The sequence below is a fragment of the Branchiostoma floridae genome, chromosome 6, assembly GCF_000003815.2.
Source record: "Branchiostoma floridae strain S238N-H82 chromosome 6, Bfl_VNyyK, whole genome shotgun sequence".
Lineage (NCBI taxonomy): Eukaryota > Metazoa > Chordata > Leptocardii > Amphioxiformes > Branchiostomatidae > Branchiostoma > Branchiostoma floridae.
In genome coordinates, this window is record NC_049984.1 from 14,172,490 (window position 1) to 14,187,728 (window position 15,239).

At 40.2% G+C, this 15,239-nt stretch overlaps 2 protein-coding genes across 2 annotated transcripts in view; one reads left to right on the top strand and one right to left on the bottom strand.

Moving 5' to 3' along the window:
- Positions 1 to 7,777, bottom strand: part of LOC118417123 (glycosylphosphatidylinositol anchor attachment 1 protein-like) — a 10,662-nt gene extending 2,885 nt beyond the window's left edge. The window contains exons 1-10 of the mRNA XM_035822533.1: positions 7,608 to 7,777; positions 6,772 to 6,957; positions 4,915 to 5,047; positions 4,430 to 4,586; positions 4,099 to 4,200; positions 3,753 to 3,949; positions 2,955 to 3,151; positions 2,554 to 2,707; positions 1,692 to 1,850; positions 148 to 341 (exon numbers count right to left, since the gene is read on the bottom strand). Of these exons, the coding sequence (XP_035678426.1) occupies positions 148 to 341; positions 1,692 to 1,850; positions 2,554 to 2,707; positions 2,955 to 3,151; positions 3,753 to 3,949; positions 4,099 to 4,200; positions 4,430 to 4,586; positions 4,915 to 5,047; positions 6,772 to 6,957; positions 7,608 to 7,681 (1,553 nt within the window). The 5' untranslated portion in view covers positions 7,682 to 7,777. The remainder of the gene's footprint in view (positions 1 to 147; positions 342 to 1,691; positions 1,851 to 2,553; positions 2,708 to 2,954; positions 3,152 to 3,752; positions 3,950 to 4,098; positions 4,201 to 4,429; positions 4,587 to 4,914; positions 5,048 to 6,771; positions 6,958 to 7,607) is intronic.
- On the top strand, positions 7,776 to 15,000 carry LOC118417125 (cytochrome c1, heme protein, mitochondrial-like). Its single transcript, XM_035822535.1, has 10 exons — positions 7,776 to 7,836; positions 8,003 to 8,133; positions 10,576 to 10,620; positions 11,231 to 11,385; positions 11,778 to 11,904; positions 12,411 to 12,528; positions 12,813 to 12,865; positions 12,995 to 13,142; positions 13,753 to 13,853; positions 14,473 to 15,000. The coding sequence occupies exons 1-10, from the start codon at positions 7,776 to 7,778 to the stop codon at positions 14,575 to 14,577; spliced, it is 1,044 nt and encodes a 347-aa protein (XP_035678428.1). The 3' UTR covers positions 14,578 to 15,000.
- Positions 15,001 to 15,239: the final 239 nt, after the last annotated feature.

Consider the following 15,239-nt stretch of genomic DNA (forward strand, 5'->3'; position numbering starts at 1 on the left):
AGCCAGTTTATTTTATGTGTTAAGTGCCGTTGTTCAAAACGTAAGCAAGTAAGTACATCCTGGTTGTGTACAAGAATTCTCCTATATCCTATATTCTACTTTCTTCTGAAATTATTTTAGGATCTTATCCTTGACTTTTAAACACACCTGGTAATGCACTTGGGCATGAAGAGGCTGGCAAAGAACATGCCTGTGGCACCTGTGATGAGGGCCTGGTAGGGTTTGGTGCCGAACAGGTGTCCCACTCCTGTCATCACCATCGGACTGATCGACGCGATGAATCCCGCCACCTGACAACACGCCACCACGGGCACTAGTGACCAGACGTCCCCATCAGAGTACTGTATCAGATCAACAGATAAGATTAGAGTCAATGTTGTTTGTAATGGTCACTTAAAATGATGGCTACAGTAGACAACAGGCTGATCCTGGCTGTCCAACACAATTACATGTAGAAAGACCATGTTGATTTGAGTACAGTGAAACCTGTCTATAGCGGCCACTCAAGGGACTGGTCAAAATTGGCCACTATAGAGAGGTGGCCACTATAGAGAATATGCTAATTAATTGACCACAAGCAATAAGTTTCACATGGTTTTAGTACCCACTGATCTTTATTCACATAATACAGTACTGTACATGTACTGCAGTGATTTTTACACTATATGTATTAAGAAAACAAAAGCTATAAAAAGTTTTAAATGTTCTACAGTTGATATTGTCTGAAGAGACCGGTATCGTCATATTTCTTTGATCTTTCGTCTTGTATCCTTTGATACTTCGCCGTCCGTGTGTTCCCGCTCGCGTTCACACGTCAGATTCGCCCATTATGCTAATGTGGTACTCACAAGAAAAGTCTCGTCATTTTAGACTTATCTCTTAATAAATGTAAGAATAAAATCCACCATAGTCTGAAGTTCATATCATTTTGTCTTTGTAACAATTTATTTAGAAAGTTTTTGTGATGTAAATTAACCTAAGCAATAGTGTATTAGAACATAACTTTAACACAATTTACCTCCGTAATATTGGTGTCGTCTATTGACCTTATATGACCTCGTTTGTCAGCGGGTATGGGTAGCGCCAGTTTACGAAGTTTTGTTTTGAAAATAAATCACAGAGGTTTTAAGTCCGGCGTAGGGTGACGATACGGCAGCTGTATATGGCCGAACGCGTGCCGAAACATAGATCAGCGGTCCGCGTGGCCGTAATCGGCAGTGTTTTTGTACCTGCGGGACCGGAAATCGTGTGGCTGTGGCTGCGTTGGACAGGTGGCCGCTAAGCCTATTTCTTAATTATTACGAATCCAAGGGACCGACAAAAAGTGGCCACTATGGGCAGGTGGCCGGTATGCAAAGGTGGCCGCTAATACAGGTTTGACTGTATACGGAAGACATCCACATGTGCATCAATATTCTCAGTTTTTGACCATAGTGTAAAGGACCATAAGCTTTTTTATTTACATGCTTGTATCAGAGTTTTGGGGCTCCCAGAGAATGTTGTCCAGAAAAAAATTACAGTCGAATCAACATGGCATTATTCAACCAATGGGAAGAGTGGCTACACCTCCAGTTGTACAATTAATCTCATGTACATTGCTTAGTTATATAAATCATCACAATTAGGGTTTTGTGAAATGTTTGACACAAAAATATAAATTTCTTCAGCCTGTTTTCCATATTTAGACTTACATTTTGAGTCCTTATTTTTGTTACACCACTTTTAGAGTCTGCATCGTCTCCCTGGCCATCTTCAGTCTTCCCTGATTGGATGCGCTCAATCACTACATTCTCCTCACCCTCCCAAGGCTCTGGGTCAGGTGTACCTATGCTAATCCATAGTGCAATGGCATGGCAGATGTTAAGGAGAAAATAGTTGTTAATCTAGTTCCTGTACTTTGTACAGCTGGCTGCTGCTGCTTATGATGTCTTTTAGGTTTCATTTCATAAGTGTAACGGTAGGGTGTTTGGCCCAGAACCAAGAGATCCTGGGTCTGAATCCCCTGACATGCTCCAATGTTGTGCTCTTGGTAAGGGCACTTTGCAGGACTTTCCTCACTTCACTCAGGCAAACATGAGTACCTAGTTTCATTTAGGTATGTCTCTCAGATAGGACGATAAATGGAGGTTACGTGTTTGAGGAGAGACACACTTCGAGTACATTAAAGAAATCACTAAATTCATCAAAAAGAGTAGGGGTCCATCTCGATGTGACTGGATGAAATACATGTAAATATGCCTGGACATGTAGCTTGTACTCTTCAGTACAAACCTGGAGTGTTACCCCATGATGCAGTTTACAGGGTATGCAATACAGGGCTGTCTCCAGAACCCGTCCCTCTGTCCCAAGACAGAAATTTGCTTGTTGTGACAGAAAAGAATTTCACCCTGTCCATCCATAAACAACTGATGACAATGTATTTTCATAAGCCTAAAAGGACAGACGAAACAAGGAAAATCAACAGGTTTCCCAAACAATGAGTTCCCAAACAATGAGTGGGATGGGAAAAAATTCAATACAAACAAATAAGTACCACATGGTTGGAAAGGATATTTTAAGAGCTGAAACGAGCAGGATCAGTCCGAACGGCGGCATGTACATCCCGATGGACACATAGCGGTCGGAGGCTGGCAGCAGGTAGAAGAAGAAGGACTGGTGGAAACGCTCCAGCAAGTTGTTCAGACTCCGAAAAACTCCCTCCAGCACTCTGGATCAGAAAAAAAGTTCAAACGTATTCAAAAGTTACTTTAGCTTTCTGAAAATGCAAGGTTCTCTTATCCTGTGTCAGGCTAAAGGTTCTCTATGCCGGGAAACAGAGTTTTTACTGTAGGTAGCAGAAAAACTCCCAGCATTAGAGAATCTTAATCCACTTTAAAAATCGCGTATCAACATTCCCACAAAGATAAAAGTCAGCGCTGCTAGAAGGCTATGAAAGAGGCTACGAAAAACCTTACCTCCCCATTCTGTAGAAACCTGTTGTGGAGCGTCCCGGCTCCAGGACCCCCTCCAGAGTCACAGCCTCGATGTGGTAGCGCAGGAACAGCCCGTGCAGCCCGTTGGGCATCCCCGTGGCCTGGTGAAGCATCATGAGGCTCATGGTCTTCAGGTTCTGCCGGAAGGCGGGCCAGCCCTCTGATGGGAACGGGTCGTGCTGACAAGATGTGGTAAAATGAAGATCATCGAATAAAGTTCTTTGTGATGATACCAAACAGCATCTGGTAGTGTTATCGGGATACATCCAGATCTGATTTTGTACACGATTAATCATATCTGGATTTAACTAACCCTGGAATGAACGCAAATGGATTTTTCTGGATACACCCCGAATCTGGATATATCCGGATACACGAATCCTAGTATGAAGGGGGTCTTGGATTACTTTCTTCCTTTCGCTATACTATGACTATGATGTGCCACTGGTCTTATGCCCTAAAGGCTTGGGAAAGGCACTTAACATGACTTTTCTCACTTCATTCAGGTAAAAATGAGTACCAAGCTTTGGATAGGGCTGTCCTTCAGATAGGACATTAATTTAAATGGAGGTGACATTAATTTAAATGGACGTCCCGTGTTTGAGGAGAGCCACACCTCGAGCATGTTAAAGATCCCATCGCAATTATCGAAAAGAGCATGGGTCCTTCCCAGTGTCAGTGGATCAAATGAATCTGTCCAGATATGCAGCTTGTACTGTTCAGTACAAACCTGGTGTGTTAAACTATTACTGGGTATGCAACACAAACAAATCAAAGCACCTGTTGATGTAGTTTGACCGTGACCCTCTCCCTGCCGCACAGCTGCACCACCAGGTTCACCAGGTCCAGGTTGGGCAGGAGGCCGTTCAACCCCTCCAGCTTCACATTGAAATGTGACACCTGCTCAGTGTGCAGCTCCAGGTTGATAGCTGCCTGGATCGACCCACTGCGACCGTGCAGGGGGGAGCTCTTCAGAACTAAGCAGGAACATGGATGTGAAGATTTTTAAAAATGTTAAAATGCAACTCATACAGACTTGAATGTACTCTCAAGTGTGCACAAGGCCTACTCAATTATGTTTATATAAGATGTTGGATATATAATCCCTTGGGAATAGTTGACTTACGTGGTGACTTGGTGTAGTGGTACTCCTGAAGCCACGCCTCCATGCCAATTTCATCATAGTCCACCAGCAGGAAAATTATGTCTTTGGACCAATAGCTGGACTCTGTGTAGGGTTGAAGGCATTAAAATGAGTCATTAAATTTTGTTTTATTCTTTTCCTGTGTTTGTGCCGCCATGTTAATGGGAAATTCCAAAACTGATACAGATCTCTTCAGTGTCCATGACGAAAGATAGTGGATGCTATCTGACTGTTTCCAAAACCACATCCAGTTGCTTGGGTAACTTTTTTGGCCTGGCTGTCTAACCTTCATCTCCATATGAAATAAACTTACTTCTGAAGTGCGTTGCCAGGGCGACCATGAGCCCGAAGGCGTGGTTGTTGTGATCCATGGTGATGTAATGTTTGTAGGGGGCGGACAGGACGATGGCCTCCGTACTGGCCGTCCGTGGGGCGCGGAGGATGGCGTACACGTTGGTGCCGTTCAGCGTCTGTGTGGACAGAAATCATCTTTTGTCACCTCTTTGCATTAAACACTGTAAAGGATTACTGAATACAGGAGCCAATTTTGTTTAATGGCATTATTCAAACACACTCATAGCACTGAAAAAATTGGGGTACGTCAGAACTTTAGATCATGGTCGGTTCTCCAATATTCAGGTCAAAAGATATCAATCTGAACTCTTAGGCTATCTTTTAGTGATAGCCTTTTATAAATTTGACAGCTTTGCCTATAAATCAACAAAACAAACTTGGATCAACATCCTTGCTTGGAGTTGGATAGAATGCAAGAAAAAGTGAAATGAGAGTACAACTTACTACAAACATGTCCTTGCCCTGCTCCTTAGACTTGCTTGCTGAAGGTACGGGGATAGTCTGGATGTACTCCTGGGTGTAGGTGTCCAGACCAAGGCCTTGGAACTGGTTCACTACCCAGGCAACGGGCATTGGTCTGTATAGGGGGCATGAAATACTTTTATGTTTAACCTTCATTGATGCATGAAATACATGTCCTTAACCTGACATATTGCGTTGAGAACATTTACGTCTTACTGGGGAAAATAACCTGCATGAATGTCTAACAATTGCAAGGGAATAAACCTAATGCTCTCTGCACCAATAGCCATGCATATACGTGACTATAAAATCAAGACCATAGCATGTTTGTCTGTTTATTCTTTATCTAACCAGGGTGAAAGCATATCACCTGACATGTCACAACCAGAAGTTCTGCTGCAGTACCTCAGAAAACCACATTAATAATTATTGAAAATTGTAACATAATAATTATCAAATTTGAGCTATGTCTTCCTGCCCATACCAACCTACCAAATAGGATCCATACATAACTTTTCAAGTTACGCTGTTCACAGAAGAACACAACCTTCTTGGCAAAGGTATTCTGTCAACGATTGTGCAACATAGATGTATATTCTATGCTATATCATTCCAAGCAGGATGAAAAACTATTTACTTTCTTCATTTAGTATGGATGTTCCATTAAGAACATTCTATTAGAATATAGTTCATGATTTAAAAAAAAACTTCAATCACATTTGTAAATGCCTTTTTTAGCTCATCCTTTGTAATAGCCACAGGCTACTAGAAGTTGAGCAGCCCTGGCTGTTCATCCTAAACAGTCAAACCAATAAATATTAGTCTCTACCAGACTCCGGATCGCTGGAAAAATCGTAGAAATGGAACAAATAGAGGAGTAAGCCGGCCAGAGGAATATAGCTGGGTAGGGAACAGCACACGATCCGGAGTCTGGTAGAGACTAAATAAACATATGTATTCTGTCAACAACTGTGCAACATATATGTGTGTGTGTGTTGTCTGTTACATGTATATTCTATGCTATATCATTCCAAGCAGGATGAAAAACTATTTACTTTCTTCAGTTAGTTTGGATGTTCCATTATGAACATACTGTTAGAATATAGTTAATGATGCTGTCCATGTAAAAAAAAACTTCAATCCCATTTGTAAATGTCTTTGCCTTTTTTAGCTCATCCTTTGTAATAGCCACAGGCTAGTTGGGCAGCCATGCCTGTTCAGCCTAAACAGTCAAAGCAATAAATATATGAATATGCCCACATCTGCCATATTTGATCAATTAATAATTGATGAGTCTTTCCAAAATGACCTCTCATGAATTATTGAACAGCTCCACTACAAGACCTACTGTATACAAGATAAACTGTTAAAACATAGCCTTTCCTTGGCATGGCCATATTGTTACAAAATGTTAAAATGCCTCTTAAATGAACAATCAAGTTGACATCATCATCCCTATTATAGCCACAGCGGAAATTTATTCATTATCACAAATCTTATTCTATCATTTTAATTGTGTAACACTTCAGTAAGGTCAATATTTGTACATGACTAGTTTGTCACTATTGTTTACTCATTTTTTGCAACTGCCCTTTCTAGAGCATTTATTTTGTGTATTGCGCTAGTTTCATCTGTAATGAGTGTCTTATTTGTTTTAATGTCAAAGTACACAATTCAGCATTTTTTAAGCACTACGATGTATTTGATGATGTTGTTAAATGAATAATCTTACCTATCAAACTATTCGAAAATGACATTTTAATACAAACATGTATGTACAATCTACAGTATTTACATTATCAAATAAACCACTATCTAATGCCATCAATAGATACCCACCCATCTCTGCTGACATTCTTGATATCTCTCATGGCCTGGGAGATTCTGGTGGCGATGTTGTCGGACCTGAACTTGCCCTCCACAAGTCCCGGCAGTAAGGCGTTCTCCGAGAAGTACGTCTTGTGGTTAAAGGGTTTATAGGCAAGAGCCAAGAACCACACAACACCGACCACGTAGGCTATGAAACTAATAATAAAAACAAATAGGTCCAAATGAGATGCAAGGAAAAATTGCATACTAGTAACATTGTATATGCAAATGTTCATGGTGGTTTTATGTTGAACAGTTCGCAATTTTCCCAATGGCCCCTTCACCACGAACTAAAAACCAACAGGAACATTTTTCCATTTGGCGTTACTGCAAACACTCCATTTTCCCGCTACTTCCCCGCGAAATTTCGTTCCCTGTTAAACTTGAATGCATTTACAACTTGCAATGTAAATTTATTTCAGTATTCAATGATCTGATCTTATCATACATGTAAGTAAATAACCTGATACTTTGATGCATCTTGGACTTGTTTGATTATGCATGTCAAAATGCTAATTTGATGAAATGAAAAATGATTTTATGGGTTATCAACACATATTAACGAAAACTGTTGCTCATACAAGCTTTTCATTTTGAATTTTTCCTATTTTAAATTTGGTCACACTTTTGAACCAGCATATCCTTTCAAGTTACAAAAGTCACAAGTGTTAGAAGGAACTTTTTTGCTGATGGCAATAAGGGCCTATGCATATTTATCTCCTCCTCATAATGATAACAAGGAAGTTTGGGATGGGCCTGTACCCAGCCCACCTAGTGCTGGGCATAGCTCTCCGTGTTGTTCTTACCATAATGGACTGTTATATTTAGCCGCTATCCTGCTGAACCGCTCCCTGGACTTCGGGTCTGACAGGAGGCCCATTTTTTGCTAACAACCGCGCGGAGAAAACCTCACTCTTTATAGAATTTCAAATAAATAACAACAAAAACTTGCAACAATCTTTGTTCACGCCGCCATGATGGTGACCTGCGCAGTGACCCTGCGTAAAAAACACTTTTATTTTACCCTATTCAGAGGTAGTCCTTCACAATAACTTCAGATTACACAATCAGAGAATCGGAAATACCAAAAGTTTCTTGACTATTTTGATGCAAAATTTGCGAGGTTTATCAATAGACATTTGTTTTGACTATGCTTACACAACATAATGCTTAACTGAGCCACAAGGAATCTTTTTTTCAGGACGGTTACACAAGACCTTATACAAGACCATCGGGATACAAGGTAGATCACAGTACATCATGGCCGCCAACTTGTGTCGAGTGTCTGGCCGGAGCCTTCTAAAGGTCCAAAATGTGGTCACTCCGGCAAAAGTAAGTCTCCTTTCAAGATTTACTGCGTCTTAAGATGTTAAGGTTAATTTCTGTGCACAGGTAGAGTTTGGGAAATTGGTAATTTTGACGTTTCAGGCACATATTTCTTGGCAGCGCGAGTCCGACATGTTGAAGAAACTGAAGGTCAAAGCAGAAAATACTTCTTTAATTTCGTAGACCACTGCTGTTAGTATGAAACAAATGAAAACGAACAAAGAAATATTGAGCTCTTCTAAAGTCACATATTGCGTAGTTTTCAAGGTATTGTTTTTTCTTAAGGTACACATAAGCATCAGGAAGAGAGAAAGGAAATAGTGACATACGTAACGTTTAATTTTATAACTTAATTTTTTGCCTTGCCGCCGGCAAGGCTTTACGCCAGCTTTCTTCCTTGGACGGACGGACGGACCTGTTAACCTTGCTCTTCCAAAGACCCTTTCAAAGGCCCTTCCAAATCGCCTTTCTCATGGACAAGTTTGACGGCTTAGGCAGACAATGGTACATCCCCGTTGAATTTTAACCTGTCCAGTTTACGTATTTGTTTCTGTTTGCGGTCGGTTCTAAAAGCATTTAATATTTGGTTACATTGAATAAATGAAGCGTTTGTATGGTAAAATTCCAAATTCATTTGGAGTGACATAAAATCAAGTGCATTATCTCGCAACAAGAATTGCATTAGCTATTCATAAAGATGAAATATTTCCAAATCAGGCTAATAAATTGTATGTGAATATATAAGTAACCATGACGTCATCAAAACGTTGGAGAGACCTTCTGAGACCGCAGCAAAACGCTAACGTGAGTTTAGGAGAGCGCCAGCTCAAAACGTCACACGAGAAGTCGCAATAGATAATATTTAGGATCATTTTGTTATATTTCAAATATCAACCCTAGTCCTGCGGCAAGCAATAACTGTTTGCTTGCAATGCATATTCTATATGCGCCGCATTTAAGAACGCATGCCTAAGAAACTCCGGTGTGACTGTGAGTCGAATCTTACATCAGCTTTGTGTTTTGTTACATCTTCATTCTACATCATTTCTTTCAAAGTTATCGCTAATTCAGAAATAAAATGTAACGCCTTGGAATATGTAAGATAATATTCTAGCTACTATATATGTCAAACTTCTAGTTTTATCGTAGTGATTCCTAAAATAATCATTGTTCGCTGTGGCTATTGACACACTGAGTGTTCCTATAGCCTAAACAGGCTATAATTTGACACACCGAGTTGCCACCCAGCCAATCAGAGCTTGTAACATGCCTTTCCCGACATTATTTTGCTGGGCTCTCGTCTCATTACAAACTTTTCACACAAATAACAGTTGATTAGACATTTTTCGGAAGATTAGACATTAGAATCTTTGAATCTTGGAATGAACGGACGTTATTCTAGTTATACCCTACATTTGAATACCTGTTAATACAACCCCCGCACGGTGAGAGTTGGGCATGGCTTAGTGGTTAGTGCGTTATCCCGCGAATATTCCAACCCCGGTTCGAATCCATGGACGGAAAGTGTTTTTTTTCAACTGTCCTTTTACCTTTTTTATAACATCCATCTGATGTAAGAATATTTTCAAAACCCACCTTTGGGACTTTTTGGTCTGCATTTTCAAGAGTGCATGTTTAGGTAACAGTTACGTTTATTTTTTTTTTCAGCCACAGAATCCACCCGCTACGTTCTTGTTTTGGACGGTACACTTATTATTTCTTTTAAATTGGACCAGGGACCCCTGAAATAATAAAATGTGGGTTTTTGTAACCATAATTCTGCGGTATTTTTGCTCAAAATTTACGTTTTTTTCCCGTCGAAGCGGCGCGGATTTCCCCGCCGCTATGTCATCCAACCATCCTAGCGGTTGTACTCGTAACAATTATCGGTTGCCTTGCCGGGCTTGAAGTGCCGACCTACTTTTTCCTGACGATATTCCTACCACGCGGCAAGGCACAGCTTTTTTTAAAAGATTTCTTGTTTGGAAAGTCGCTGTTGCGTTACGTATGATTTCTTTACTTCTTACTTCTAAAAGGACAAATCCCTTACGCAAGCACGAAAAATGTCTACATAATACCTTTCAAGCATTCGAAATGTTAATGTTTCAAATTGAACCCACCATATCTATTTTCTTTGATTTATTGTCATATTTCAGTAGCTGATGCCCAAGGATGCAATGATGTATGGTTTACCTAAAATCTTGAAACTTGAGTGGTGCTTTTGATTTGAGATCCACAACACAGTGAATTCATGCCAAGTTGCAAATATAAATTTCCAATGTGATACTGTGCAACGGAATCTTTAACACCATTAAAATCTCAATTTTCCACCGTGCTGTGAAATAAAACCACAAGAAAAATAATGAATCAACAGCATCTTGTCAGTTTAAGTTGTTAGTACTTTCAGGTACTGCCATGATAAGAGTTTCTTGTTTTATTCCCTCTCAGGCCAACATGTCGTCATTTTCCAAGATGTCAACAGGCAAGAAAGTGGTAAGTTTTGGTGTTCATATCAGTTAGGAATTGATTCTTTTGTAATCAGCTTCAATATTTTTTAACCAAAAGCTTCTATAATTTGTTGAAAGATAATAAGAAGAAATGTGCATTGTATAAGAAAAGGAAATGTAAAAGATAGAAGAATAGAGTCAGAAAAAACATCATAATATTCATATGCACATGAGAGAGCTGAAACAGAGGCTAAAGAACCATTACTTCTGCATCTGCATGGTAATACCCCCAAATGGCCCCGCGTGGGGCATCGTAGGGGGGGGGGGTAGCTGAGGCTCCTGGGTTAGGGCGGGAGGCCGCCTGCCTGGCACAGAAGCACTCAACGTTGGGAGCACTTACAACTGTGCCAGGCAGGCTTCTATTGAATCAATGACAGATGTAATATCTTTTCCCTTTCTCCTAACAATTGCATATTGATAAAGATAACTTATAATATACATTTGTAAGGTCTCTTTTTCAATGTCATTTCATAGACATGCATCACAGCAAAAATATTCAACATTAAAATCTAAAGCTAAACTGAAGCAGGCAGATGCAATACAATGACATTAAAAGCTAGTGAAAGTATTGTAACCCCTTGTATTTTTACTTGTAGCTGTTTGGCACCCTGGGAGCGGTGACGGCAGGCGGGGCAGGGTTGCTGGGTGCCCTGCACTACTCCACAACCGTCCATGCAGGGGAACTGGAGCTGCACCCGCCCAAGTTCCCCTGGAGCCACAACGGCCTGTTCAACGCACTGGACCATGCTAGGTGAAGACTAAAACAGTTTTCCATAAGTGATGACTTTGCAACACAACTGGCATCTGTAATCCTAAGCTAACTTCACAAGTAGTACAGCAAACAAAGTACATGTGCAATAGACCAATGAGCTTTTGTTTTGTTTTTCTGATGATTAGATTTCAAGAATATTCTGTATTCTGTTGTACAATTATAGTACATGTACTACTGCTACTACCAGTACTACTGCTACCACTACTACTACTACTTCTTCTACCGGTGCATCTGCAATAAAAAATAAGATGCAATTAGCTCCAATTTTGGGTGCTAAAAGGTATGCATGCACCCAGTATTTCAAGCCCTGTCATAATGTCCCATTTTATATGTACTTGACTGTCTATTCATTTTTCTTTGCAACCTTTCAGTATCCGCCGAGGCTACCAGGTGTACAAGGAAGTGTGCGCTGCCTGCCACTCCATGCAGTACCTGGCCTTCAGAAACCTTGTAGGTGTCTCTCACACTGAGGAGGAGGCCAAGGCACTCGCTGAGGAGGTAAACTCAGAGTCAATAGGCACTCACATATGCATCTTGTTAAAAAATCTCAGTAAATTCTGATCAAGTGAAAAAAAAATCTTGTATAAAACGTATGTCTAATATAGGACAGTCCACAGATATGCATTCCAAATTATGATAGCAAGTTTTCAAGTTAAGTTTTAATTGGAGCAGCATACTCTCTTATGTATTCATTTCTGTCATACATACATGACACACATTAATGACCAGAGATTGGGACCTGGCTAGTTCACAAAATCAATAGTCTATACTCTCTAGTTGAAGTGTCCGTAGAAGTCAAACTTCTGCAATGTACCGGGCTACTCGGCTTCCGTAGTAGAACGAACGAAGCTAATTCTGTCATAAGTTCTTCAGGTTATGGAGATACAAAGTCAATTGTTCAAAAACTTACATTTTTATATGACCACTTTTACATGCATTGAATGAATGAATTGTGTCCACAAATGTTTCAGATGTTGTAATTGAATAAACGTGTTCTACCGTAGATCGAGGTGCTTGATGGCCCAGATGAGGAGGGAGAGATGTTCATGCGACCAGGGAAGCTGTCCGACTACTTCCCACGACCCTACGCCAACGAGGAGGCAGCGCGAGCTGCAAACAACGGTAAACACTGGGCCATGCTTATATCAGCCTTTCTATAACCCACGCGAAGCTTTAGTCTTCACACTTTAAAAGGGATTTCTCACATAGAAATTTCTTCTTTCTTTTTATTATTACTGCTAGAAATCGCTTGTGTCGTTTTAGGTCGAATGGCCTTTGTCTTTGTTTTACAGTTATTTTTAGTCCAGTTTGCATGTACATGTATTTTCAAGTTATGCTTTATTTTCAAAAGATCTACTAGTAGTATGTGCTTTATTTAGTATCTAACAGGTTGCTTCTGTTTTTAGGAGCGTACCCCCCAGATCTGAGCTACATCATTCTGGCCAGACACGGAGGAGAGGTAGGCTTTCTTCATTCACGATCCTTGCTGACTCTTGTGCCACTAGGCACTTCAAAGTTCTGAACAATAAACGAATGTACGCTATCAATATATTTATAAAGATGATTTTTTTTCTTTCACCTATTACAGGACTATGTGTTCTCCCTCCTGACGGGGTACTGTGATGCCCCAGCTGGGAAGGAGCTGAGAGACGGACAGTACTACAACCCTTACTTCCCAGGACAGGCCATCTCTATGGCACAGGCACTGTACAACGAGATCATCGAGTATGAGGATGGTAAGGACCCTCTTGGATATACTTGGAAATTATTTATGACAGCACCAAAAGCTGTCAGATCTTGAACATAGAGACACAATGAATTTTACATGTATGTCGCATAAGAAATCAGAGAATCATCAATTGATGTAAGTATATTCGCTGTATCTACATTGGTTAGGCCTAAGAAAAAATGTTACCTGACCAACCCTAGCAAAAAACATACAACCCCAGCCTCTTTTGGGTTGACTGCTACATGTACCGCTTTCAAGGGACTCTTTTCTGCTGTTATAAAAAAACAGTGTCCTGATGTATTTCAGTTTTACATCATTGAACAGTATTTGATGGACCACTTTGGCTGAAATCTAGAAAGTAAAGAGAATCCCTACCTACCGACACTTATTTTTTTTCGGATTTAATTGAAAATGCAGCATATTTTTTACTAAGAGTTAACGTGCACAAGTACATCCAGGTTAACAAAGTTTCCTCAAATGTAAATTTGTAGAATATTGTAGAATATGTCTGATTTGTAGCTTTTTGAAGAAAGGGGCGTTATTTGTTCAGAAAAGCATGTACGTTTAGGATGCTAAATGAATATGAGTATCTCTAAACTATATATGACTTTCCTCAGGCACCCCAGCCACTCAGAGCCAGTTGGCTAAGGATGTGTGCACCTTCCTCCGGTGGGCGTCCGAACCTGAGCACGATCAACGCAAGAGAATGGGTCTCAAGGTAGGCTTCATTCTGAATACAGGCTTTTGTAATGATGATTTGGGTTTGGTGTATTCTAGAATTCTTAATGCCATACATCTCAGTGCATAGTCCTTGTAGGCCTTTTCTGTGACATGCAGAACAAGTGGTATCAGTGGCATTTTGATCTTCCAAACTTAAAAGATTGGGTGACCCAAAATGTTTTGGGTGCACCATATGAAATATAGTAGAATGTCAGAAAAACCTAATTTTGATGAACCCAAATTTCAACTTCCGATCCTTAAATACTATGAGAGACATTTTATTATCTTTCTAATGCTTAGAAGTCAAGAATATTGTGTATACTAGTATGCTTTGATATCTTAACATACATAAACCTGCAACAATATTTAGGTGCACGGGTGCAATCACAGAAAAAAATTGGGTGCACAGCTCGAATTTTGTACCAGGGTGCACATGCACCCAGTATTTTGAGCCCTTACTAAATACTAGCAAGTACCGCATAGCTAGTTTGATATTAGTGTTATGGTCTGTGGTGGTACAGATTATAGTGGCCCATTGCACTAAAATGCAAAAACATGTAGCTACATGTAGGACCCTTGCATCGTCTGACATCTATGTTTCCCCTTCTCCTCTCCAGGCTCTGATGATCGCCAGCATGGTCATCGCCTTCTTCTACTACCTCAAGCGCCACAAGTGGTCTGTGCTGAAGAGCAGGAAGATAGCCTACCGCCCCCCACAATAACCCAGCCCTCCTCCATAGCACACATAACAAGGACCACAGAGTCACACACAAAATATATACACATCTTTATCTGGACAAAGGAGGGAGACGTTTTACCATAGAATTCGCTACGATTAATCTTCAATACTTTATAATAAAAGCAGCTGTTGCTTTAATGTAGTCTGTTTTAAGTGTTGAAAAACAATGTGAAGTGTTTAAAAAATGAATACTGCCTGTCATGAAAAAGGATTTAACATCTGTAACCCCTCTTTTGTAGTTTATACTATTCGGCATGCACACGACCAAAAACAACTTGTATGAAAAAGCTCAACTCTTGTATAGTTTGTCACATTTGAGGGCCTGAAAACACTGAGGTTCTGGGAATGACTTCTGTAATAAAGGTGTGAAAGAATCAACATTAAACATCCCTCTTACATGTTTTCATATTGTTGTGTATGTCATGTGTTTATTTGTATGAGAGAAATAATAGTAGTGATAGAACTCGTGTGTGTTTGTGTATGTGGTTTTTTTTTTTTTTGTGTGTGTGTGTGTGTGTGTTGTACAAAAGATAAGACATGTACATTATCTCCGGGGTTCTCACTTCCCCCATTTGGTGGAGAGGTGACAAAATCAGATTCAATACTTGAACAGAATTAGCTTACAATCGTCTGCTCGTATCTCCC

Coding starts and splice junctions, on each gene's coding strand:
- LOC118417125 (XM_035822535.1), top strand. CDS start 7,776: ATGATGGTGACCTGCGCAGTGACCCTGCGTAAAAAACACTTTTATTTT. Junction 7,837..8,002: donor TTATTTTACCCTATTCAGAG/GTAGTCCTTCAC, acceptor TCTTTTTTTCAG/GACGGTTACACAAGACCTTA. Junction 11,386..11,777: donor AACGCACTGGACCATGCTAG/GTGAAGACTAAA, acceptor GCAACCTTTCAG/TATCCGCCGAGGCTACCAGG.